Source organism: Pituophis catenifer, unplaced genomic scaffold (assembly GCF_029215685.1).
Source record: "Pituophis catenifer annectens isolate HBS135680 unplaced genomic scaffold, rPitCat1.0.hap2 SCAF_1, whole genome shotgun sequence".
Taxonomy (NCBI): domain Eukaryota; kingdom Metazoa; phylum Chordata; class Lepidosauria; order Squamata; family Colubridae; genus Pituophis; species Pituophis catenifer.
Genome location: NW_027256881.1, coordinates 352,288,478 through 352,312,393, shown reverse-complemented (window position 1 = coordinate 352,312,393; position 23,916 = coordinate 352,288,478). Strand labels below are relative to the sequence as shown.

At 42.1% G+C, this 23,916-nt stretch overlaps 1 protein-coding gene across 1 annotated transcript; it reads right to left on the bottom strand.

Annotated features, from left to right (window-relative positions):
* Positions 1-1,999: 1,999 nt before the first annotated feature.
* LOC139313298 (vomeronasal type-2 receptor 26-like) lies at positions 2,000-22,842 on the bottom strand. Its single transcript, XM_070938839.1, has 7 exons — positions 22,652-22,842; positions 19,580-19,871; positions 17,484-17,724; positions 13,888-13,996; positions 3,992-4,211; positions 3,730-3,859; positions 2,000-2,904 (listed from the first exon to the last, which is right to left on the bottom strand). The coding sequence occupies exons 1-7, from the start codon at positions 22,840-22,842 to the stop codon at positions 2,000-2,002; spliced, it is 2,088 nt and encodes a 695-aa protein (XP_070794940.1).
* Between the last annotated feature and the right edge of the window lie 1,074 nt (positions 22,843-23,916).

The following is a 23,916-nucleotide window of genomic DNA, read 5'->3' as shown; positions in this document are numbered from 1 at the left end:
TCTTCCTGGGCATCTATAGTTTTCCCTCAGATATTCGATCTTGTCAAGGTGATAATTTAAGAGCTGACTGTCAAGTTTCCGAAAGATGCCCTATGATGAAAGATTCATGAGCCATGATCCAAACTTCAAAGGAAATATAGTCATTTATTAGGATCACCATTCCGGCAATACTGGGATGCAGTTAGGATTAATCCTACATAGATTTACGTTCCCCTATGACCCTGTCTCTCCCCTCCTCTCTGGCCATGTCATAAATCACATTCTCCAATTAACCACTTTGGCTGACTGTGAAACCTAACACCCTCCTTCTGATTGCGGTCAGAAGAATGTATGGAATTCACTTCAGTTCTCCCTCCCTCCTGCTCATGGCAACTTGAAAGCTTTGCAAGTTGACACTGACCAGCAGATGCAATGATGGGAATAATTCAGCAGGTTGTTTTATTGTAGATAAAAACCACTATTTGATACAAACCACTGTTTGCTGCTGTACTTGCTCCTGGGTTGACACATGTGGTAGACTTGTGCACACTCTAACAAATCTACTCTCGTGTGCCCTAACCTATTTAAAAATAAATATTCTGAGACGCATTTGGTGTCTGAACTCTTGCTCTCAATTTTATTGGTCTTCTAACTGTTTAGACATTAACTGAAGAGTGTTTACCATGTTGTGGTAAATTCTGGCTTGTTTAGGCTGCTGGAATCTCACACCCATGACAAGTGGCCTTGAAGATGCCTGGCATCACTGGTATAAACAGTTCTGGTCTTCTTTACATGCTAGTTCCCCCTCCCCATTTCCCACCATTAGATACACAGTATCAGGGTTCCGACAGATGCCCTGATTAAATTATGACCTCGAGCCAAACTTCAAAAGAAATCCAGTTATTTATTAGGAGCTCCATGTCGGCACACACCCAAATGAAGCCAACTCTGATCCCATGTAATTTACAGCCCTAATGATAACCCAGGGTATGTCATCAATCACATTAGCCAAAGGAGCAATTTACCGGGTTGTAGAGATCACTCCTCTCCGGCCGCTATGGGCAACCCTGGGAGACAGCCTTGAGAAAGATATGTCTGGAATGTGCTCCTGCCATGTTGCTTCATCAGTTTCCCATCCCCCTTTCCTATGGCAACTCAAGAGCAGGCCATGGATGCTTTGTGAATTGACACACTGATGTGGATTGCCCCAAATGCCTCCCCCTCCCTTCCCCTTTGATGGCAGGATGCCAGCAAGGCACCAAGTCGATGATGAAGACCCTGACACAAATATACCTGCTCCAAAATCCTGATAGTGAACCCAACACTGTAAAACATTAACATGTTAAAAGTTTCTATTAAAAGGAACAAAATGAGAAAATGTCCTCCATGAAATAACAAACACAATTTTAATAGCAAGTTTTATTTCCATTCAAGAACTGGACCTCACTGGGGATAAATGGAATAAATGGAAAATAAAACACTGTATTAATGTTGCTGACACCAGATATATTGTGACCAATGACACACTTAATAGCCAATTATTAATGGAAAAATGCCTCCTTCATCTCATGAGTTTGTAGAAATGTTATACCTGTCAGCATTCCAGAAAAACCCCAACTCCAAGTAAAGACGCAGAAGCAAACATTTTCCAAAGTTCTCTTTACTAGAATAGGCAAACTGGCACATCTGGGAAAACCTGAATCTGAAAAGCCCGGGTTTTCCTTCAGTAAGTCAAAGCTCCCAAAACCATCCCCTTTTCCCCTTTTCCCTCCAATCAACGTCTGCTCCATCTCGATCCAGCCCCCTGACCATCCCTTCTCCAGATGCTGGATCGCCCTGACCTTGACCAAAAGGAAGAATGCTATTATGTCTACTAACAACCCCTCTCCTTAATCCCCCCTCCTACTTTCCCACACACGAGAAGGTGGCAGCATTAGAGCTTCCGGCCTAATATGGCTTCCATGGCTGACAATGCCATTCTAAATAAGCTTCAGAGTCAGAAAAGTGGCCAGTTCCAGCATTAGACATTCTTGTTTCTTATCATATTTTCTCTACAGTTAAGATTGGGCCTAAGTAGGATAATGTAGCATTTGGGGAAAAAGATACAAGCCAAGAGACCAGCTGCAGAAGTCAAGATGGAGAAGATCTCCACAGCCACCATGGACTTCCCTTTGGTGCTCAGGTAGGTGGGGAGGAAGGTGATCCAAACACTGCAGAAGACCAGCATGCTAAAAGTAATGAACTTGGCTTCATTAAAGCTGTCAGGCAATTTCCTAGCCATGAATGCCACAGTGAAACTGACAAGGGCCAGGAAACCCAGGTAGGCAAGGACAGTGTAAAACATGGAAGCTGAACCTTCATTACATTCCAAGATGGCCTCTCCCACCAAGGAGTGGAAGTCAAAGTTGAGAAATGGAGGAGAACTTGCCAGCCAAGTGGCACAAAGAAGTGTTTGGACCAGGGGACATGCTATGACAATGGAGTTAGTCAGAGGTTTTCCTAAGAGTTTCCTTGACTTGTTCCCTGGCTTGGATGCCATGAAGGCCAGAACCACCATGACAGTTTTTGCCAAAACAGAGGAAACTGCAAGGGAAAATAGAATGGCAAAGGCCATTTGTCGGAAGAGACAGGTGAGCTTCCCTGGTTGACCAATGAAAAGGAAGGAACAGAGGAAACAGAGCAGGAGGGAGTCCAGGAGGATGTAGGTGAGATCTCGGTTGTTGGCCTTGACTATTGGTGTCTCACGATGCTTAAGAAAAACCACTAGGATTGCAGATGTGATTAAAGAGAGAAAAAGAGCAAGACATGCTAAAGTATATCCCAGGGTCTCTTGATAGGAAAGGAATTGGATCTTCTTGGCAGTGCAGTGGTCCTTGCCCTTGTTGGGATATTGGTCTTCTGGGCAGGGATCACAGTGGGCTGCATCTGAAATAAAAACTCTGTTTAGTTTCTTCAGCTGTATCTACCCAGACGGAATTCTCTGTTTCTCACAGTTGTGATCCCTATCTACAGGGAACAACTCAAAAAGAAAATAATAGAATACCTCATGATCTACCAGAAAGGGCAGATCTTCCTTAGTTCAAGATGAACTAGGGAATGAGTTGGTTATATACAGGAATGTATTGAATTCCAATGGCATTATAAATTGGCAATTGAGGCTAAGGTTAGAGGTTTTCACTTTACATTGGCATACCAATAGGTTCGTCAGCTACAAATCCTGATATTCTATTTTTCTACATTTTACATTCATATTTCTCAATGTCAGCAGCTTTCATATGTCTGGACTTCAACTCCCAGAATACTGGCTGGGGAATTCTGGGAGTTGAAGCCCACACATTTGAAATTGTAAAACATTTGAAAATTGAGAATCACTGAAATACATTATTTGTTTAAAAAACCCAAATAAATACATACATACAATAATATTTAATAGTGATTGCTATTACTAAAAATTATAAGAAGTATAAATAAGCTATAACAGGGGCGTCAAACTCCCAGTGTCCCATTGTCATCATGTGAGGTAGCGTGACTTTTTTCCTCCTTCACTAAACCGGGGGTGGTGGTAGCCAGCGTGTGACGCATCTGGCCCATGGGCCGTGAGTTTGACACCACTCAACTATAACTATAAATAACAGACTGTGATGGTCACCACAGTAAGGGAGCCATCACAAGTCCTTTGGGTCTGATAGTCACAGTTTCTTCATCCCAGGAAGATCTACAATGGAAGGAGGCTCCCCAGGTTTGTTCTACCTGTCTGATTAGAAATGGTTCCTTCTGGACAAGGGTCACATTTGTAGCAGCAAACCTCCTCACCCTCTGGAACTCTTCTCCTCTCTCCTGCCTGGCACCTCTTCCTTCCACACCTGGCAAAGGGCACCTTCTACAAGAGAAAAGACAAATAACTGAGATGTCCTATGTTTCTCATTTATTCATTTCCACATTCATATTTTGATCTTCAGAATGTCTTCTGAATGGAAGGAGGCTCCCCAAATTTGTTGCCACTTCCAATGACAGAGAGCAGAGGGTTCTTCATGCCACATTTATAGCCTGGGACCATTTGACCATGTGTGGAGAGCAAGGAGAGGCTGATGAAAGAACTATTCCTCTCAGTCTGATGATTGTCATAGATGTGGAAGCCAAGGGTGATGTTGGGGAGAAGATCCCCATTCCTGTTCACCTCTGAGACTGCAAACTTCAAGGTCAGGAACTGCTGGTAATTCTTGGGGATGGGCCTATCATGAGAAAACCATTGAGAAACATTGCATAGCAACTTCTGTCTGGAATTTGCATTGACTTTAAATTGGTGTTCTTCAGAGTAGCAAGTCCCATGTTTTATTGTGTTTGTGTTTCTTTTAAAAGAAAGACCTTGATTAAACTTGGGTGGCTTAGTGAGATTGGAGAAAAGCCTATTTATTCATATAATGAACTATTTTCTATCCTCTGTCATCCCTCGCTTCTTCACTTTCCTGCAGTGTCTGTAATCCTTCCCAATTGCTCTTCTACAACCCCAATTAATTTGGTTCTCTCTTGGAGCAGCTTCTTCAGGTCTGGTAACCATTGCTGAGCATGATTGGGGTCACAGCATAGATTTACATAGATTATTAATGAGCACCATTGAGTTTTATTTTTATTTTTTTCAATATGCCACACTGAAAAATGACTGAGCTTTTATTTCAATTTTCCGCCATGATTTTTTGTCCAAATTAATATTATAAGTCAACTTCTTTCCCAAGACAGGACAATTTCTAATGTCTTATCCCTCCTCACTTTTTATGTTGTTTATCATCTTTCTGATGATGAGTTGTAAAAGGATTGAGAATTATAGCATATTTTTTCAATATGCCAGAACAACTAGACACAAGCACAGTTTTTTCCCGAATGCCATCATTCTACTAAACAAACAATTCCCTCAACACTGTCAAACTATTTACTAAGTCTGCACTACTATTAATCTTCTCATCGTTCTTATCAGCCATCTCCTCCCACTTATGACTGTATGACTGTTACCTTGTTGCTGGTTTCCTTACGATTCATATTGACTGTTTCCTAATATGTTTTGATAGCTTATTTGCTCCCTATGACTATCATTAAGTGTTGTACCCTATGATTCTTAACAAATATATCTTTTCTTTTTATGTACACCGAGAGCATATGCACCAAGACAAATTCCTTGTGTGTCCAATCACACTTGGCCAATAAAGAATTCTATTCTATTCTATTCTATTCTATTCTATTCTATTCTATTCTATTCTATTCTATTCTATTCTATTCGACTCGACTCGACTCGACTCGACTCGACTCGACTCGACTCGACTCGACTCTATTTTATTCTATTCACTAAATTAACATGCCATGCATCTCTTGAATCCATCTCACAGCCACAAAGAGGAGGGGGGTCAAATTATTTTGCAAAGCACCAGAACGCAGGACAAGAAAGAATGGTTGGAAACCAATCAAGGAGAGAAACAACCTGGAATTAAGGAGAAACTTCCTAACCGTGAGAACAATTAAGTAGTGGAACAGCTTGCCACCAGAAGTTGTAGGTGCTTCATCACTGGAGGTTTTGAAGAAGAGACTGGACAGTCACTTCTCTGAAATGGTATAGGGTAAGAAGACCTCTTAAAATAATAATAAGAAAAGGTCCCTTCCATTTCTATTGTGATTGAAATGATACTCAACTATACATTCTTGGTCCTGTCAAATTAAGCATTTAAGCTGTTGTTATCCTGTCTCAGTGTCTGGAGTTTTGGAGGTCTGGAAGGGAAGAAAAATGCTTCAACTGAAACCTGGAAAGACGAAGTGGCTTTAGGCTTAAGGCCCTTCCAGTTCCAGGATTTTATTAGATTTTGTACTGGAGGTTTTAAAGAAGAGACTGGATAGTCACGTCTCTGAAATGGCATAGGGTCTCCTGCTTAGGCAGGGATTTGGACTACAAGACCTCCAAGGTCCCTCCCAGGTCTATTCTGATTGACTACGTAAGAGACAATAATTTTTGAGCTTGAGCTTTATGGAGAAAAGTACAAAGATCTGAGCTACAGAAGGACATGCAAAGATCACTGGAATGAGTATTTCTGAAAGATGTCTAAAACAAAGCAAAAAAGCATCTATATCTTTCTGCTGCAGGTGAAACTTACCCCAGACTATAAGTAATCTTGGATGGGTCTTTACTAAAGTCTGGGATATTGAAGTATTGGATGGTTGTCAGGAGAATATTCCCACCAATAATGAGATCACCGGGCCTATAATATTCTTGCTGAATCTGGAAAGTGTTTGGCAACAGACCTATCTTTGACATCTGCTTAGCATGAGTTGGAGGCAGGAGCCAGAAGAGCAGAAATAGCAGAAGAGGCAACCCAGTCATTCTAGCCAATTTCCCTCCTAGATCAAAAGTCAAGGATTGTGCAGAAGATGAATTGCAGGGAGCACCTGAAATCTCAACAGAGCTTTAGCAGAGTAGAGATTGGCCTGCAGCCTGGATGCTCTTGGTGCAAATTTATACCTATCATGTTTTCTCTTACCTGTGTTTGGGCTTTGACCAAAGTCGAAACTAAGGCCAGCTAAGTCTCACCAAACCCAGGAATTAGTTCTTTGCAAGACAAGGTAACGTGACAAATCTGCCCCAAAAGGAAACCTCAGAGCATATTTTTGTAAAGCAAGTTTATGTCGTAAGAACTTTGTGGGTTGAAATCCAGAGGGAATGCATTGAGAATTACTGTTCTTTTGATAATTGCAAGGGAAAGCAGTATCCTTCTCACTTAAGCATTACATTGTGTTTGTGCACCAGGAAGGGAAAAATATGTTTATGTCTCTTGTAATCCACAGAGGAGATAGACTTGAGAGTTAAGGGGAAGTTGGGTATTTGACATACAGTACATGTAACTGAGCTACCAGCTGTCGGTGTTGGTTGGAGGGGACAAATTGAGCACCTGCTTTTCAAGGTCCCTCAGTGAGGCCTTCTCTGTTCAATATCAGAGCCCACCATGACATTGATCAAACTGAATTAAGCTACTAAAACACATTTTTGTATGATTACTTTTAGTTTGCAGCCATAATAGCTCTCTTGGTTATGGCCAAAGCAATCCTAATTCAGCATTGTCTTTCAGGGTGCCCAAGCAGATATCTCTACATTGACTACAAGTGGGAGAAACACACCCCTCACTCACTATTGTTCTTCTCTCCTGTCACTACGCAGGCATGTGGCTCACAACACCAGGGGGCCTGGTGGCTCAGCAGACTGATAGCATTGTGATTAACACCAGCTGTCTGCAATTGCTGTAAGTTCGAATCTCACCAGGCTCAAGGTTGACTCAGCCTTCGATCCTTTCTAAGGTAGGTTGTGGGGGCAATAAGCTGACTTTGTATAAAATATACAAAAGTATGAAGACTATTGCTTAATGCATTGTAAGCTGCCCTGAGTCTCCAGAGAAGGGCGGCATATAAATCAAATTTTTTTAAAAAAACCAAAACCTCACACTAAGTCATCAAGACTGATCACCCTTCCTTTTCAAAGATTTCTCTAATTCCCGCTCAGAAGCTAGTAGCTGCTAACACGTCTTCTGAGCTGAACTGTTTCTTTCCCTGTTGGTTTGAAATGTTTTCCCGCTTCCAATAGCTTCTTCAGTCTGAGAAAGTTGCTTAGGGCAGCGTTCCCCAACCTTTCCTAGTGACCCAGCGCAGGTGGGAGGGGGAGAAGAGGGGATGGTTTTGTGTGAGGGGCAGGCATGTGTGCCCACCACTTGTGCGAGTGATACCATGAGTGCCATTGCCCACGGTGAGCATGAGTAGGGCCTTGAACTCTGGAGCCGGCTTCTTTTGTGACTTGAGCTGTGCATGCTGAGCAGCCCACCACTCAGCCCAGTTGCAAATAAGCCACATTCTGATAGTGGGCCATGGTCCACAGGTTTGGAAACCCTGGGTTAGGGGAATCCCATATATGTCCTCCAGAGTGGAGTGGAGTGGAGTGGAGTGGAGTGGAGTGGAGTGGATTGGATTGGATTGGATTGGATTGGATTGGATTGGATTGGATTGGATTGGATTAGATTGGACTGAACTGAACTGAACTGAACTGAATTGCATACTTTATTTGGCCAAGTGTGATTAGACACACCATTTTGTGCAGTGGTGACATTCAATTTTTTTACTACCGGTTCTGTGGGTGTGGCTTGGTGGGCGTGGCAGGGGAAGGATACTGCAAAATCTTCATTCCCACCCCACTCCAGGGGAAGGATATGGCAAAATCCCCATTCCCTCCCCACTCCTGGGGGAAGGATATTGCAAAATCTCCATTCCCACCCCACTCTGGGGCCAGCCAGAGGTGGTATTTGCCGGTTCTCCGAACTACTCAAAATTTCCACTACTGGTTCTCCAGAACCTGCTGAATTTGACCTCTGATTTTGTGGATCCTTTTCAGTCTGGGCTCAGACTAGGGTTCAGTACTAGGAAAGTATGGTCATACTTGCTCATCACCTTTGTAGACCTTGGGACATTATCCTGACTCTCCCAGATTTCTCAGTGGTTTTCAATATCATTGACAATGGTATCATTTGGGCCTGGGTGGGTAGAAGTGATAAGCACTGTCTTGCAGTGGTTTTCCTTTTTTCTATGCAGTCAGTTCCATATGGTTTAGAAGAATAGTTCAGCCTTAGCACTTGAAGTATGAGGTGCCTTAGGACCAAAGTCCCTCATCTTTCTTCTACAACCACATTAAAATCCTGGGTGAGACCATTTAATGCCAGGGATGCAGTATGATTGGAATGCTAATTGTGCCATATCCTGGACCTCTGGCTCTGCTCAGTGTCAATCACTCCTTGGTCAATTCTCATTTGGAATATTGTAACATATTCCCTATTGGACATCCCTTGAAGTCCACTTGGCAATTACAGATGTTCCAATTGTACAAAGCCTTAGGAATTTATGGAAACATACATGTTCTGAAACCTTAATAATGAATTTAACACTTTAAAAGACAAACATACTAAAATTTACATTAAAAGGAACAAAATGAGAAGATGCATTCCATGAAATAAGATCAATATCTTTAATACCAAGCTTTATTTCCATGCAAGGCTGGGTAATTGTTGCTGACAAGCGGTACATTGTGACTAGACATAGCACTTGATAAATGATTATTAAATAGGCAAAATCCTTCATGGTTTTTTTTTTTAGAAATGTTATCAATTTAATGAAAACTCTCAAAGACAAATATAAAAGTGGCCTATCCTTGCATTAGTTAGAGATTCTTGTTTCTTATCATATTTTCTTTACAGTTAAGATGGGGTCTCAGTAGGATAATGAAGCTTTTAGGGAAAAAGATGCAAGCCAAGAGACCAGCCCCAGAGGCCAAGATGGAGAAGATCTCCACGGCCACCATGGACTTTCCTTTGGTGCTCAGGTAGGTGGGGAGGAAGGAGATCCAAACACTGCAAAAGACCAGCATGCTAAAAGTAATGAACTTGGCTTCATTAAAACTGTCAGGCAATTTCCTAGCTAGAAAGGCCACAGTGAAGCTGATGAGGGCCAGGAAACCCAGGTAGGCAAGGACAGTGTAAAACATTAAAGTTGCACCTTCATTACATTCCAAGATTGTTTCTCCTACCAAGGAGTGGAAGTCCATGTTGGGAAATGGGGGAGAAGTTATCAGCCAGATGGCACAAAGAACTGCTTGGACTAGGGGACAGGTGATAACAATGGAGTTAGTAAGTGGTTTTCCTAAGAATTTCCTTACCCTGTTCCCTGGTTTGGTAGCCATGAAGGCCAGAACCACCATGACAGTTTTTGCCAAGACAGAAGAAACTGCAAGGGAAAATAGAATGGCAAAGGCTGTTTGTCGTAAGAGACAGGTGAGCTTCCCAGGTTGACCAATGAAGAGGAAGGAGGAGAGGAAGCAGAGCAGGAGGGAGACCAGGAGGAGGTATGTGAGATCTCGGTTATTGGCCTTGACAATTGGTGTGTCACAAAACTTAAGAAAAATTGCCAGGACTGCAGAAGTCATCACAGAGAGTAAAAGAGCTAGAGAAACTAAAGTGTATCCCAGGGTCTCTTGATAGGAAAGGAAGTGGAGCATCTTGGCAATGCATTGATCCTTGTCCTTGTTAGGAAACTGGTTTTCTGGACACGGGTCACAGCGAGCTGCATCTAAAAACAAGATATTTGTCTAAGTATTTCAGCTGTCTCTGAAATTAAGATCTCTGTCTCACAAAGTGTCTTAATCATGACTTCTTTCTTCAGAGGCCACCTCAAACAGAAGTTGATACAAGGATCCATAGTGTGTCTTATAATGCACCAGAAAGAGTAGATCTTCTGTAATTCCAGTGAACAAGGGGATGAACTGTTCCTAGATAGGGATCTGTTGAGTTCTAATGGCCTTAAACATTGGTTATTAAGTTTAAGGTTAGAGGTTTTCGTTTTACATTGGAATATCAATTGATCTGTCAGCCACAAATTCTGCCACTTGATTTTTTGTCTACATCAGTTTTTTTTTTCTCAATCTCAACAGCTTCGAGATGTCCAGACTTCCAGAAACCATGATATCTGGGGAATTCTGGGAATTCAAGTCAACATATCTGAAATTCAGTGAGGTTGAGAAATGCTGAAGTATATTGTCAGTTGGTTTGTATAACCAGACCATAAAAGGGAAACACACATCAATATAATTATGGAGTGCAGGGGTGGGTTCTAAATTTTTTTACTACCGGTTCTGTGGGCGTGGCTTATTTTGTGGGCGTAGCTTGATGATCATGTGACAATTCTTTAGGATTTAGCAGAGGTACTGGTCTACCAGGCTTTTAATTTCTTGCAGAGCTGTACCGGTTTACCCATTTGTTCTTTGAGTGTCCTGGTCTACCCATTTGTTTTTGGAGGCACCGGTGTACCCATTTGTTTTCGGAGGCCCCGGTCTACTCATTTGTTTTCGGAGGCACCGGTCTACCCATTCGTTTTTGGAGGCACCAGTCTATTCATTCGTTTTTGGAGGCACCGGTCTACTACCACACTGCCTTTTAACACTGTTCAGCTGTAGGGCGGCCCTTTGAAGCCCCGCGGCAAGAGTTTAAACAGATTTTTTCCTTCTAGTCGATCAGCTGGGACTCAGGAGGCAGCAATAGATTGGGGGTGGGGCCAAATAAAAGGTAAGAATAACGCGGGGGGGCAGGGTAAAAAGGTAAGAATAACGCGGGGTGGCAGGGGGCGGGAGGGCCCAGCTCCCGAACAAAGAGAACCGGTTCGGTGACATCATATTGTCACCGCTACTGGCTCGGCCGAACCGGGCCAAACCGGGAGGAACCCACCACTGATGGAGTGGGAAGTGGGCTACAGAAGGTGCCCTTAGCCTGATCAAAAGTGATTCTTAGAAAAAATGGTTTTAGGAGGTGAAAAGAAAAAAGACCCAGAGGAAGAGGTGGGCTGCGCTGGTTTGGACCGGTTCGCTCGTATCGGTAGTTCCAACCATTGGCTGGTCCCGTCCACCCACCCCGGTGCTATCCCGTCCTATATATGTCACTCTCTGGCTCACTCGCCCCACCCATGCAACCCAGCTGATTTCTACACCTTGCCCACTCTACTCACTGCGGCTGCACAAGAAGGTGTGCTGGAAGCCGCGCGGATGAAATTGCCGTGTGTTTGAAGCCACATGCTCACATTTTCGGTTCTGCAGTAGACGAACCGGTTGTTAAATTATGTGAAGCTCACTTCTGCCCAGAGGCTCAATAAATAAGAGTTTTGTGCCTTGAAGTGTAAGAGTATTTCAAATATGTTCCTCTCATCACTCAGGGCAGCAGAAGAGTGTTAGCAGGCATAGAGAGACTGATCTTTTCTTTCTCCCAAAGATCTATCAATTTATCTGGGACATCTTAGCACTGAAAGAAGAAAAACTGCATTCAGTTTTGGTCGCTACGATGTAAAAAAGATGTGGAGACTCTAGAAAGAGTGCAGAGAAGAACAACAAAGATGATTAGGGGACTGGAGGCTAAAACATACAAAGAATGATTGCAGGAACTGGGTATGTCTAGTTTAATGAAAAGAAGGACTAGGGGAGACATGATAGCAGTGTTCCAATATCTCAGGGGCTGCCACAAAGAAGAGGGAGTCAAGCTATTCTCCAAAACACCTGAAGGCAGGACAAGAAGCAATGGGTGGAAATTAATCAAGGAGAGAAGCAACTTAGAATTAAGGAGAAATTTCCTGTCAATTAGAACAATTAATAAATAGAACAACCTGCCTGCAGAAGTTGTGAATGCTCCAACACTGGACATTTTAAAGATGATGTTAGATAACCATGTGTCTGAAGTGGTGTAGGTATCAGACTTCGATGCTATCTCAAAGTAAATGAATTTCCAAACTGCCAATCTTTAAGGAAATATTTTCTTTAATTGAGCACAGCAACTGGATCATGACTCGATGTGGACAAGACTGACCGTTTGCCCCCAATCCCTCCTTTTCCGATCCCCAAATCTCTGCTTCTCATTGGCTATCTTCCAAGTCAGTCTCCAGCCTTCTTGTCTCGTCATTTCCCAGGAATGTCTCCCCTCCTCATTTCCACGACAACCCGACTTCAAAGGGATTTAGCAGGCAAAAGTTCAGAGCTTATCTCTCTCCTCTGCTCTCTATGCCAGCATTGAGGTGCTGACAGTAGGATTTCCTGCCTAAGCAGGGGGTTGGACTAGAAGACCTCCAAGGTCCCTTCCAACTCTGTTATTCTATTCTATTCTAAATAGCAAATCATAAGTAACACAAATTAAGACTTGAGTCCCCAACTAAGCCACTCATTCAGGATAGTGATCAGGAAGAGTTTCCCCATGAATACCTGACATTGGATGGAAGTGGAACGGAGGCCAGGGACTGACCAATTCCAGTCCTGGAACTAATGTGTATTCAATGGTGGGAGGACAAGACTGCCCAATTCTTGTTCCTCAATAGTAAGGATTTGAAAATGTGGGGGCAGGACAATTTAGGCCCTTATTCTGAAAGTTTCTTCTGAAAAAAATTGAGTATTGGTAATAAACCTGCCAAAAGCAAAAAAGAAAAATTAAATCTTATGATTATGTTAACTGCTTCCTGGGCTTGGGAATATCTACAGTGGAAGGGAGTATCTGAAGACTGCCCTGTTTATTTACTTTATTATTTATCATATTTGTATAGCTGCCCATCTCATAAGAGAATGACTCTGGGTGGTATACAGTACTTAACTAAAAAAAAAGAAACAAATAAATACACGCAAAACACTTGATAATGGTTGTTATTATTTTTTAAAAAAACTATAAAACTGTGCACATGAAACATGAAACCAAGATGTTAGCCACAGTAAGGGAACTATCACAAGTCTTCTGTGATTCCCAGGCATGATAGTCATAGTTTCTTTCTCCCAGGAAGACCTACAATGGGAAGAGGTTTCTCAGGTTTGCTCTACCTGTCTGATTAGAAACGGTCCCTTCTGGACAAATGTCACATTGGTAACAGCAAACCTGCTTGCCTTCTGGAACTCTTCTTCTCTCTCCTGCATGGCACCTCTTCATGCCACACCTGGCAAAGGGCACCTTCTAAACGAGAAAAGAGAAATGCTTGAGTTGGCCTAAGCAGCGAACATGCTTCATTTATTTGTTTCCGGCTTCCTATTTCCATCTCAAAAATGCCTTCAAAGGAAATGGTTCATTAGGATCAACAAGAAACCAGGAACAGCTGTTTGAGTCAATCCAATCCCTTAAATGCTTGCTTTGTTGGGCTTGTCAGATGGAACCTTGCCACTTGGGAGATTCAGGCCAGTGACATTCCCAACCCACCAATAAATCCTTTTCTAAAAACAAAGAATAATGACGATCCATCCGAACCAGAATGATCCATGGAAAATATATGATGGACCTGCTGAAATTTTCTGATTCAGTAGACCTTCTTTCAAGATAGAAGAATGACTCTTACCTTGATATTACAGCATTTAGCTTCAAGCTCACCTGTGTCGCCCAGATGATTGCATCAGAGTTAATGGTGAAATCCTGGCCTGGAAGAGCCCCGGGATCTATTTGTCCAACTTTAATGGGGACAAAAGATCGATTGGGGAGAAAAACCCAGTTAAGAAGATCATAACGAGCAGATCCCAGTCCATTTTCTGAGAAGGAAATTTCATCTCCAGCATTATTGTTGAACTGGACAGTCCTCAGATATGGAAGAAGCTGAAAGAAAAGGTAACTTTAGAAATAAGAGTACTTGAGTGAAAGCCATATATGAGACATCACAGCTTCTAGCTGTCAGGATTCCGATGGATGCCCTAATTAATTCATGAGCCTCAAGCTAAGTTTCAAAAGAAATCCAGTTGTTTATTAGGAGCATCATGTCAGCACATACCCAAGTGGATTCAACTGTGCCCCACGCAATTTACGTCCCAAGTATGACCCTGTTTCTCCCCTCCTCCCAGTGTGTGTCATAAATCACATTCTCCAACAGAGCACTTTTGTGGACTGTAGAGAACACACCTCTCTGGCTAGCTCTGGTAACCTAGGCTGCGGCCTTGAGAAAGTAATGCATGGAATGTGCTTCTGGTTGCTGCGATATTGCTCTATCAGTTTTTCCCCCTCCTGCCTATGGCAACTCGAGAGTAGGCCAGGAATACTTTACGAGTTGACACTATCATTCTGGGATGGTCATCATCTTAAGAGATAGGTGTATATCTGAAGATTTTTTGGGTTGAAATCTGAGCAATAAGGAATTAAAAAAAATTGGCCACTGTCCCAATATGACAAAAGTTTTTCTTTATTATTGGGCAGTTGTATGATGGCTACTTCAATCCTACTTTTACCAGATTGATACTTATATATAAAGATTTTAATTTCACATAGCAAATTTTACTGAGTGGTTTTGCTCCCTTGATACTTTACTATATACATTTCTAAATGCTCCCTTTGGCCCAAGGTCTTGTTAATAGAACAAATGCATTATTATGAATTATTGAATTATATCTATCATAATAGTGTGTAATTCCACTGACTTTCTCTAACTGATATTCAAGGAGAGCATCATGGAGGAATCAGGTCTGAAAAAAATGGGGCCATATGGAAAGAAGTAATTATCCTGGTTTGTCACTCAACTACCCAGAAAAGTTCAACATTTAGCCATTGAGACAGAAAAATGTGATGAATTTCAGACCAGAAACCTGCTCTGCATTCTGAAGTTCACACAACAACATGAACTATACAACGAATGGCAAACTAAACAGGTGGTGTGGGGTTATGTAGGATACTAAGTCATGGAAACATAAACCATACATAAACCAAGGTTACATTGAACTAGGTGTCACTCTACAGGCTGTCTTCAGTGTATCTGAGGTTTTTCAGCATGAATTTCAACTAGGACCTGTTTAAACATCATCCACAATCACACCCAGATTGTTATCTTGCTCTGGGTTGACATATCCTTTGTGCAATGGTCACCTTCTGGAACTCGAGTAATTCTTGAAGACCTTTCAGGACCTTATTGGAAGCTCTATCCATGACGGATCTTACAGAAAACTGGTTTGGGTCATTTAGAGTTGTTAACCTAACCTTGTGAAGCTTCTTCTCTGGTCATATTGTACTGTAAAGTAGGGCATACAAAACCTTTCCTAGACCAATTCTCGAATACATCTCATCTGCCTGGAACCCGCACTGTATATCAGACATTAATACAATTGAGCAAGTCCAGAGGTATTTCATGAGAAGAGTCATCCACTCCTCACAACAGAATACCTTATGCCACCAGGCTTGAAATTTTGGGCTTAGACAACTTAGAACTATGCCGCCTTCGGTCTGACCTAACTGTAGTACACAAAATTATCTGCTACAACGTCCTACCTGTCAATGACTACTTCAGCTTCAACCACAATAATACACGAGCACACAATAGATACAAACTTAAGGTAAACCACTCCAAACTCGACTGAAGAAAATACAACTTCAGCAACAGAGTGGTCAATGCCTGGAATGCACTACCTGACTCTGTGGTTACTTCCCCAAACCCCCAAAACTTTAACCTTAGACTGTCTACTGTTGACCTCATGCCATTCCTAAGAGGTCTGTAAGGGGCGTGCATAAGCGCACCAGTGTGCCTACCATCCCTGTCCTACTGTCCCCATTTATTCGTATCCTTATCCTGTATTCATAATCATGTTTATACTTATATCTGTAATCTCATACGTGTTTGATAGATAGATAGATAGATAGATAGATAGATAGATAGATAGATAGATAGATAGATAGATAGGTAGGTAGGTAGGTAGGTAGGTAGGTAGATAGATAGATAGATAGATAGATAGATAGATAGATAGATAGATAGATAGATAGTGACCTTCTGAAACTCGAGTAATTGTTGAAGATCTTTCAGGACCTTATTGGAAGGTGTATCCATGACGGATCTTACAGAAAACTGGTTTGGTTCATTTCTCTCCCCTCAGCCCCATTCCTTTTCAACAAAATGCTATATTCAATATTTTTAACGATTGCTTTTTTAATATGATTTCAGATTCATTGATAGGGTAGCATACAGATATTTAATCTTTTTTTCTCTAAGGATTTGTGGCCTGAGTCCACAAATGGAGGTTACTTACCATAGCTGGACATTTGAGATCCTCTTTCCAAGCCTCAACCTGGTTGGTTGAGTACCTGATACATACATTGCATGTAGTAAATATAAATTGTAGATAATGGACCTTATAGATAGGAGTTTCCTCAATGGATCTCACTGACATCTGATTTCATTCACCTCTTTCCCTCCCATTTCCTTTCAACAAAAAGTTATGTTTAATTCATATTTTTTTATAATTGCTGTTTTAATAGGCTTTCAGATTCCTCGATACAGGAGAATAGAGATATTTAATCAGTAATTGAAGAAATGCATATGGGAAGCTTCCTCCTCTCTAAGGATCTGTGGACTGGATAAAAAAGTCAGAGAGATTACCTGCCATGACTGGACATTTGAGATCCTCTTTCTGAGCCTCATCATGGTTGCTCCAGTTCCTGATTCGTACATTGCATGTAAAGCATGTGCCACAGCATAAACAGCATTGTAGATAATGTAACTTTCACCTGTCATGCTTGTTTCAAATAAATAAAGTGGCAAATTCCTCAAATTCTCCTTTCCTGTACATAGTTTTGCCCCCTTTGGAGGGATCATTCCTGGTTTGTGGATTTTGCATGTAAAGATTTCTCCCCACCATAGTGGAAGTAAATCATCTCCTTCTGGTTTCAAAGGGTCTAAAGACAGTAGAAAATGGTTGAATGCTGGGATTTTCCTGGTGTGGTCCCTAAAATGCAAAGCTCCGTGGAAGTACTTTGTATATTGGAATTCATCTTGAGATCCAATCATACTAAGATCCCAATGAGAAGGTATAATCCAAACATTCCGAAATGATTTGGATCGTCCATAATTCTGCAGAGCGAACACTACCAATGTAATAGTAGTGGAGTCTCCAAGCAGAATAATCACTTCAACTTTAAGCAGAAGCTTGAAAGCAAGATGTAACCCAAACACATTAATAAGAGGAATACCAGATTTGAATATTTCTGGGAAGGCCAGGCAGATGTCCTTCTCCTTCAGCATTGGCATCAAAGTTGAGATGAAACGTTTTCCACTGTCATCTTCAGAGGCCAGAAGCCCAACCCAGTTCCACTGGAAATACAGGAGCAGCTGAACTAGACCGACAAATTGAGGGGATTTCTTGGAATTAATCCGGAAGAAAGAAGGATAAACTGTTCGGTCTCCTTCGGAGGACTCAAAACTGACACTAAGCTGGAGAAAGTGAGAGTTAAAGACAAAGTAAGTTTTATGGTGAGTTTAGGGATCGTGGCGATGAGGTTTATGCTTCACCTGTCAGGGTGGCTCACCCTGAGTTTCAAGATAAAGCTTTTTTCCTTCTTAGGAAAAGTCACCATATTATGCCTGGTTGTGCCAGGTCAGAAGACAAGGGAAGGAACTATCAACATGATGTTGAGCCATGATGGTGAACCTATGGCACGCATGCCAGAGGTGGCACACAGCACCCTCCCCGATGGCACGCGAGCTGTCACCCCAGTTCAGCTCCGCTGTGCATGCGCAGGTGCCTTCTGCTGGCCAGCTGGTCTTCGGTCCTCTGCCGCGCATGCGGGGTTAATGCAGGGGGGCACATGCAGGGGGCACGTGCGTATGCAGAGGGGCACAGCGATGCAGGAGCTGCAAGTGCATGCACGGGGGTGGGGTGCATGCACGGGGGGCCGTGCACGCATTGCATTTTGGCGGTTTGGATGCACACACATGCATTCACAGACACCCATGCATCAGGGGTGGGTTCTAACTTTTTTTTACTACCGGTTCGGTGGGCGTGGCTTATTTTGTGGGTGTGGCTTGGAGGTCATGTGACTAGGTGGGTGTGGCTAGCTGGTCAGAGTCATTTCTAGAAGGTCCTCACACTTACGACCAGTCCTCGCACTTAGGACCCGACTCATTTGTTTGCTTTTAACACTGAACAGCTGTAGGGCGGCCCTTTGAAGCCCCGCGGCAAGAGTTTAAACAGTTTTTTTTTTCCCTCTAGTCATCAGCTGGGACTCAGGAGGCAGCAATAGATTGGGGGTGGGACCAAATAAAAGGTAAGAATAACATGGGGGGGTGGGGGGTGGGAGGGCGGAGGGGAGAACCGGTTCGGTGATGTCATATCGTCACTGCTACCAGCTCGGCCGAACCGGACTGAACCAGGAGGAACCCACCACTGCCATGCACTCTTTGGGCACTCAGTCTGGAAAAGGTTAGCCTTCACTGATATAGAGAATAAACTGCACTGAAAGAGTGGCTACACTTCCATGAAAGTCAGGAAGGAAATTCCTCTTGGCAAGTTCAGTGCTTTGGAATGATCTCATCTCTCCCTTTTAAGTTATATAAAAATGTGTCTTGATACATAAAATATAAAAATGAGTTCAACTGTAGCATAGATTCTCTAACTCATATACCCCCGATGTGCCCACCTCCCAAACTTCTTTGGTTTCATCTCTGGCTTCCCTTATATGTTTCTGTGGTAAACTCCCCTCCCCTGCCAAAAGAATGAAATATTTTGGGGAATATTAAAAGAGGCAGAATAGTGTATTTCTCCAAAGGACAAATGAAGAAACATGTTCTTAAAGGCAGAAAGCAGCCCCAATCTTTCTTAATAGCCTCCAGCAGATGCCTGAAGTCTTTAGAGATGGATATTTCACGCCCATTAAGAAAGGCTGGGCAAGCCTATTCACAAATAAAACACCTTCACCTCAAGCGACGGGATTAAAATTTACACCCCCCCTCCACCAAAATTCTAAGGACAGGAAATGACCTTTAGGACATAATAGGATTATCCTACCACCATTAGAATAGCAAAAGACGCCAGGCTCACTACATTGCACAATCCCCTGCAGCATTTCAGAAACTGTACAAAAACCCTTGCACTCCTCAAGCTAATTTGTCAGCTGTCCCAGAACCACATGCTGGTTCTGCTCATCAATAAATGGAATCCTTCTTCCCAATCAGCCTCCATTTTATTTCCAGTGTCTTTCTCCGGCTTGGAAGTGAACCGGGTGGATTTTTTCTTCCTACATTTCTTTTGTTTATCTACCTCATATTGTATGCAGTGAAGCCCCTTTACCTGTGGGACCTTGAAGATGCTGAAGATGGAGGCCATCTGCCTTGAGGATTTTGGGTTGCCACTTCCGATGACAGAGAGCAGAGTGTCCTGTCGGCCACATTTATAGCCTGGAACCATTTGGCCTCTTGTGGAGAGCAGGGAGAGGCTGATTAAAGAACTATTCCTTTCAGTCTGGTGATTGTCAAAGATGTGGAAGCCAAGGGTGATATTGGGAAGGAGAACCAGATCCTTGTTGACCTCTATGACTGCAAACTTCAAGGTCAGGAACTGCTGGTAGTTCTTGGGGATGGCCCTATGGTGAGAAAATCATTGGAGCTCATTTCAGAACAACATCTACGTGCTCTTGATTCTCTTCAGATATAGAACTACTGGCTCAAAATTAATGAAATGGAGATGGATAGACTCCCTAAGATATGTCTACTGGAGCGGTTAAAGTTGCAATCACAAACCTTCTGGATTACTACATTGACAAATTATATAAAGAGCTGTAGTCTCCCTGCCCCCTGTGTAACAGGAGAACAAAAAAAAAAGTTGCCCAAAGAATCACAGAAGTAGAAGCTCAAAATGACTTAGCCACACTTAGTAAGGCTGGTAGCCTGAAATGGCTGAGCAAATATAAACACACCTTCCAGTAGTTGTTCCAAATGGACAACTATTTAAAATCACAATTGCCAAGGAGGAGTCATTTACCCAAGCAAGATTGAGAAGAGAAGAGAAGAGAAGAGAAGACAAGAGAGGAGAGGAGAGGAGAGGAGAGGAGAGGAGAGGAGAGGAGAAGAGAAGAGAAGAGAAGAGAAGAGAAGAGAAGAGAAGAGAAGAGAAGAGAAGAGAAGAGAAGAGAAGAGAAGAGAAGAGAAGAGAAGAGAAGAGAAGAGAAGAGTTGGAAGGGACCTTGGAGGTCTTCTAGTCCAACCCCCTTAGGCAGAAAACCCTAAACCATTTCAGACAAATGGTTATCCAACATCTTCTTAAAAACTTCCAGTGTTGGAGCAGTCACAACTTCTGCAGGCAAGTTGTTCCACTGATTAATTGTTTTAAAGGTCAGGAAATTTCTCCTTAGTTCCAGGTTGCTTCTCTCCTTTGATTAGTTTCCATCCATTGCTTCTTGTCCTGCCCTCGGGTGCTTTGGAGAACAGCTTGACTCCCTCTTCTTTGTGGCAACCCCTGAGATATTGGAAGACTGCTATCATGTCACTCCTAGTCCTTCTTTCAATTAAACTAGACATACCCAGTTCCTGCAACCGTTCTTTATATGTTTTAGTCTCCAGTCCCCTAATCATCTTTGTTACTCTTCTCTGCACTCTTTCTAGAGTCTCCACATCTTTTTTATACCATGGCAAACAAAACTGAATGCAGTATTCCAAGTGTGGCCTTACCAAAGCTTTATCAATTGGTATTAGCACTTCACATGAATTTATTTATTTATTTATTTATTTATTTATTTATTTATTTATTTATTTATTTATTTATTTATTTATTTATTATATTTCTATACCGCCTTTCTCCTGTAGGACTCAAGGTGGTGTACAGTCAAGAAAAATATAGACACACAAACATCATAAAATTGCTAATTGCTAATTACTTAGTTTGGTCAATTAAATAAAACCCAGAATTAGATAACATTTAAAAAATCATTCGCATGTTTGTATGTTTAGCCCTGCCTGTTGGAACATCAGGGTCTTGAGGGCACGGCGGAAAGCACGGAGATCAGGGATATTCCGTATCTCCGGGGGCAGTTCATTCCAAAGGGTTGGAGCCCCCACAGAGAAGGCCCTCCCCCTGGGAGTCACCAGTCGACATAATTTGACTGACTGTACCCTGAGTAGTCCCTCCCTGTGAGAACGAACTGGTCGGTGGGAGGCTATTGGTGGCAAAAGACGGTCTCGTAGGTACCCAGGTCCTAAGCCATGGAGCGCTTTAAAGGTGATAACTAACACCTTGAATCGCACCCGGAAGACCACCGGGAGCCAGTGCAGCTCGCGTAGGAGAGGTGTTACATGGGCGTAACGAGCTGCGCCCATAATCACCCGCGCGGCTACGTTCTGGACCAGTTGGAGCCTCCGGGTGCTTTTCAAGGGGAGCCCCATTTGAATTTGAATTTGAACAGCTTGATACAATGGTTAGATTTGGGAGATTCCATTCTATCCCATACAATGAACGTACATGAATCTGTGGAGTTGAAGAGGTAAAAGATCTGACTCATATATTATTCAATTGCTGTGTATATAAGGGGGCAAGAGATAAGTACCTTGATTCACATATTAAATGTATGGCCCAGTGGGAGCCTATGAATGTTAAAACAACATATCTCATGTGGGGCCAAAATCTGAAAACAACATTTAATACCGCACAATTTCTGACTAAAATGGTCTGACTGAGATCAGCATATGCGGGTCTGATTGGGGTAGATTGCAGGGATGATAAAGAAATATAATTCTATGTCATTTTATTCTACTTTATACATGTTTATGTATTAAATTATTGTATTTTATCCTGTAACAATTGTATTTTATCCTACTCTTATTTTAAATTGTTTGTTTCCAATTTTATTGGTAATATGTTGTATTGAACCTGTACATTGATATGCCCTATAGGCTAATCAATAAAAAAATAAAAATATAGTGAGAAAATCATTGGGTAACATTGTAGAACAACTTCTGTGGTGAAGTTTGCCTTGCCTTATTTTGGTGATCTTTAAAGCAGCAAGTCCCATGTTTCTTTTCTTTATTTTTTTTTTAAATTTGATTTATATGCCGCCCTTCTCCGGAGACTCAGGGCGGCTTACAATGCGCTAAGCAATAGCCTTCATCCTTTTGTATATTTTATACAAAGTCAGCTTTACCTACCTTAGAAAGGATGGAAGGCTGAGTCAACCTTGAGCCTGGCGAGATTCGAACCTGAAGTAATTGCAGGCAGCTGGTCTTAATAACAGGGTGCTTTAGACCACTGTACTACCAAGGCTCCCATGTTTCATTGGGTTGGGTGTTGGTTTGTTTTTTAATGGAAAGCCCTTGATGAAACTTGCATGGCTTTTTAAGAAAGAAGAAAAACTTGTCTATCCATATCACAGACCTTTTTATACCCGTTATTGTCCCTCCCATCAAGACTTTGCTCCAGTGACCAAAATTCTCCCCAGTTGCTCTTCTACAACCCACATCAACTTGATTCTGTCTTGGAGCAGCATCTTCAGGTCTGGTGACAGTTGCTGAACAGAGGACTTCAACGGGAGTCACAACAAAGATTTCCTGAAGGCCATTATTCATGAGCACTGGTGATTCCGAAACTGATTGTTGTTGTTTTTTAATCTGCCACACTGGAAAAGGATTGAGCCTTTATTTGAGTTTTCCAGCATGACTTTCTGACCAAATCTGGGTGGATACGACCTCGTAGAAGACCCTCACTCTACCAAGGACCTTGGAATACTCATCTCAAATGATCTAAGTGCCAGAGCTCACTGTAACAGCATTGCCAAAAATGCATTAAGAGTTGCTAACCTAATCTTACGAAGCTTCTTCTCAAGTAATATTGTACTGCAAACTAGAGGATACAAAACATTTGCTAGACCAATTCTCGAATACAGCTTATCTGTCTGGAACCCGCACTACATATCGGACATTAATACAACTGAGTGAGAGAGTCCTACACTCCTCTGCTAGCAACAGAATACCTTATGCCACTAGGCTTGAAATTTTGGGCTTAGGCAATTTAAAACTACGCCGCCTTCGGTCTAACCTAAGTGTAGTACACAAAATTAACTGCTACAATGTCATACCTGTCAATGACTACTTGAGCTTCAACCACAACAATACACAAGCACAGAATAGATACAAACTTAAGGTAAACCACTCCAAACTCGACTGCAGAAAATACGACTTCAGCAACAGAGTGGTCAATGCCTGGAATGCACTACCTGACTCTGTGGTTTCATCCCCAGATCCCCATAACTTTAACCTTAGACTGTCTACTGTTGACCTCACCCCATTCTTAAGAGGACTGTAAGGATCGTGGATAAGTGCACCAACATGCCTTCCGTCCCTGTCCTACTGTCCCCTTTTATTCGTATCTATTTACATGTTTATACTTATATCTGTTAACTTATATATGCTTGACAAATAAATAAATAAAATAAACAAATTAATATTATAAGTCAACTTCTTCCCTTAACCAGCACAGTTTCTGTTGTCCCTCTTCACTTTTTAGACTGATCATCTTCCTGATGATGACTTCTGAAAAGATTGAGAATTGCATCCTATTTTTTTTAATTTGTTGATTAGATTTATGTGCCTTCCATTTTATTATCAAAGTGACACTATTTTATGAGCTTGACTCTATCAGAG

Excerpts from the sequence above, each read along its gene's own strand:
- LOC139313298 (XM_070938839.1), bottom strand. The coding sequence starts at position 22,842 with ATGAATAATGGCCTTCAGGAAATCTTTGTTGTGACTCCCGTTGAAGTC. Across the intron at positions 19,872-22,651 it reads ACAATAACGGGTATAAAAAG|GGCCATCCCCAAGAACTACC; the intron begins GTCTGTGATATG and ends TTCTCACCATAG. Across the intron at positions 2,905-3,729 it reads AACCATTTCTAATCAGACAG|ATGCAGCCCACTGTGATCCC; the intron begins GTAGAACAAACC and ends TTTTTATTTCAG.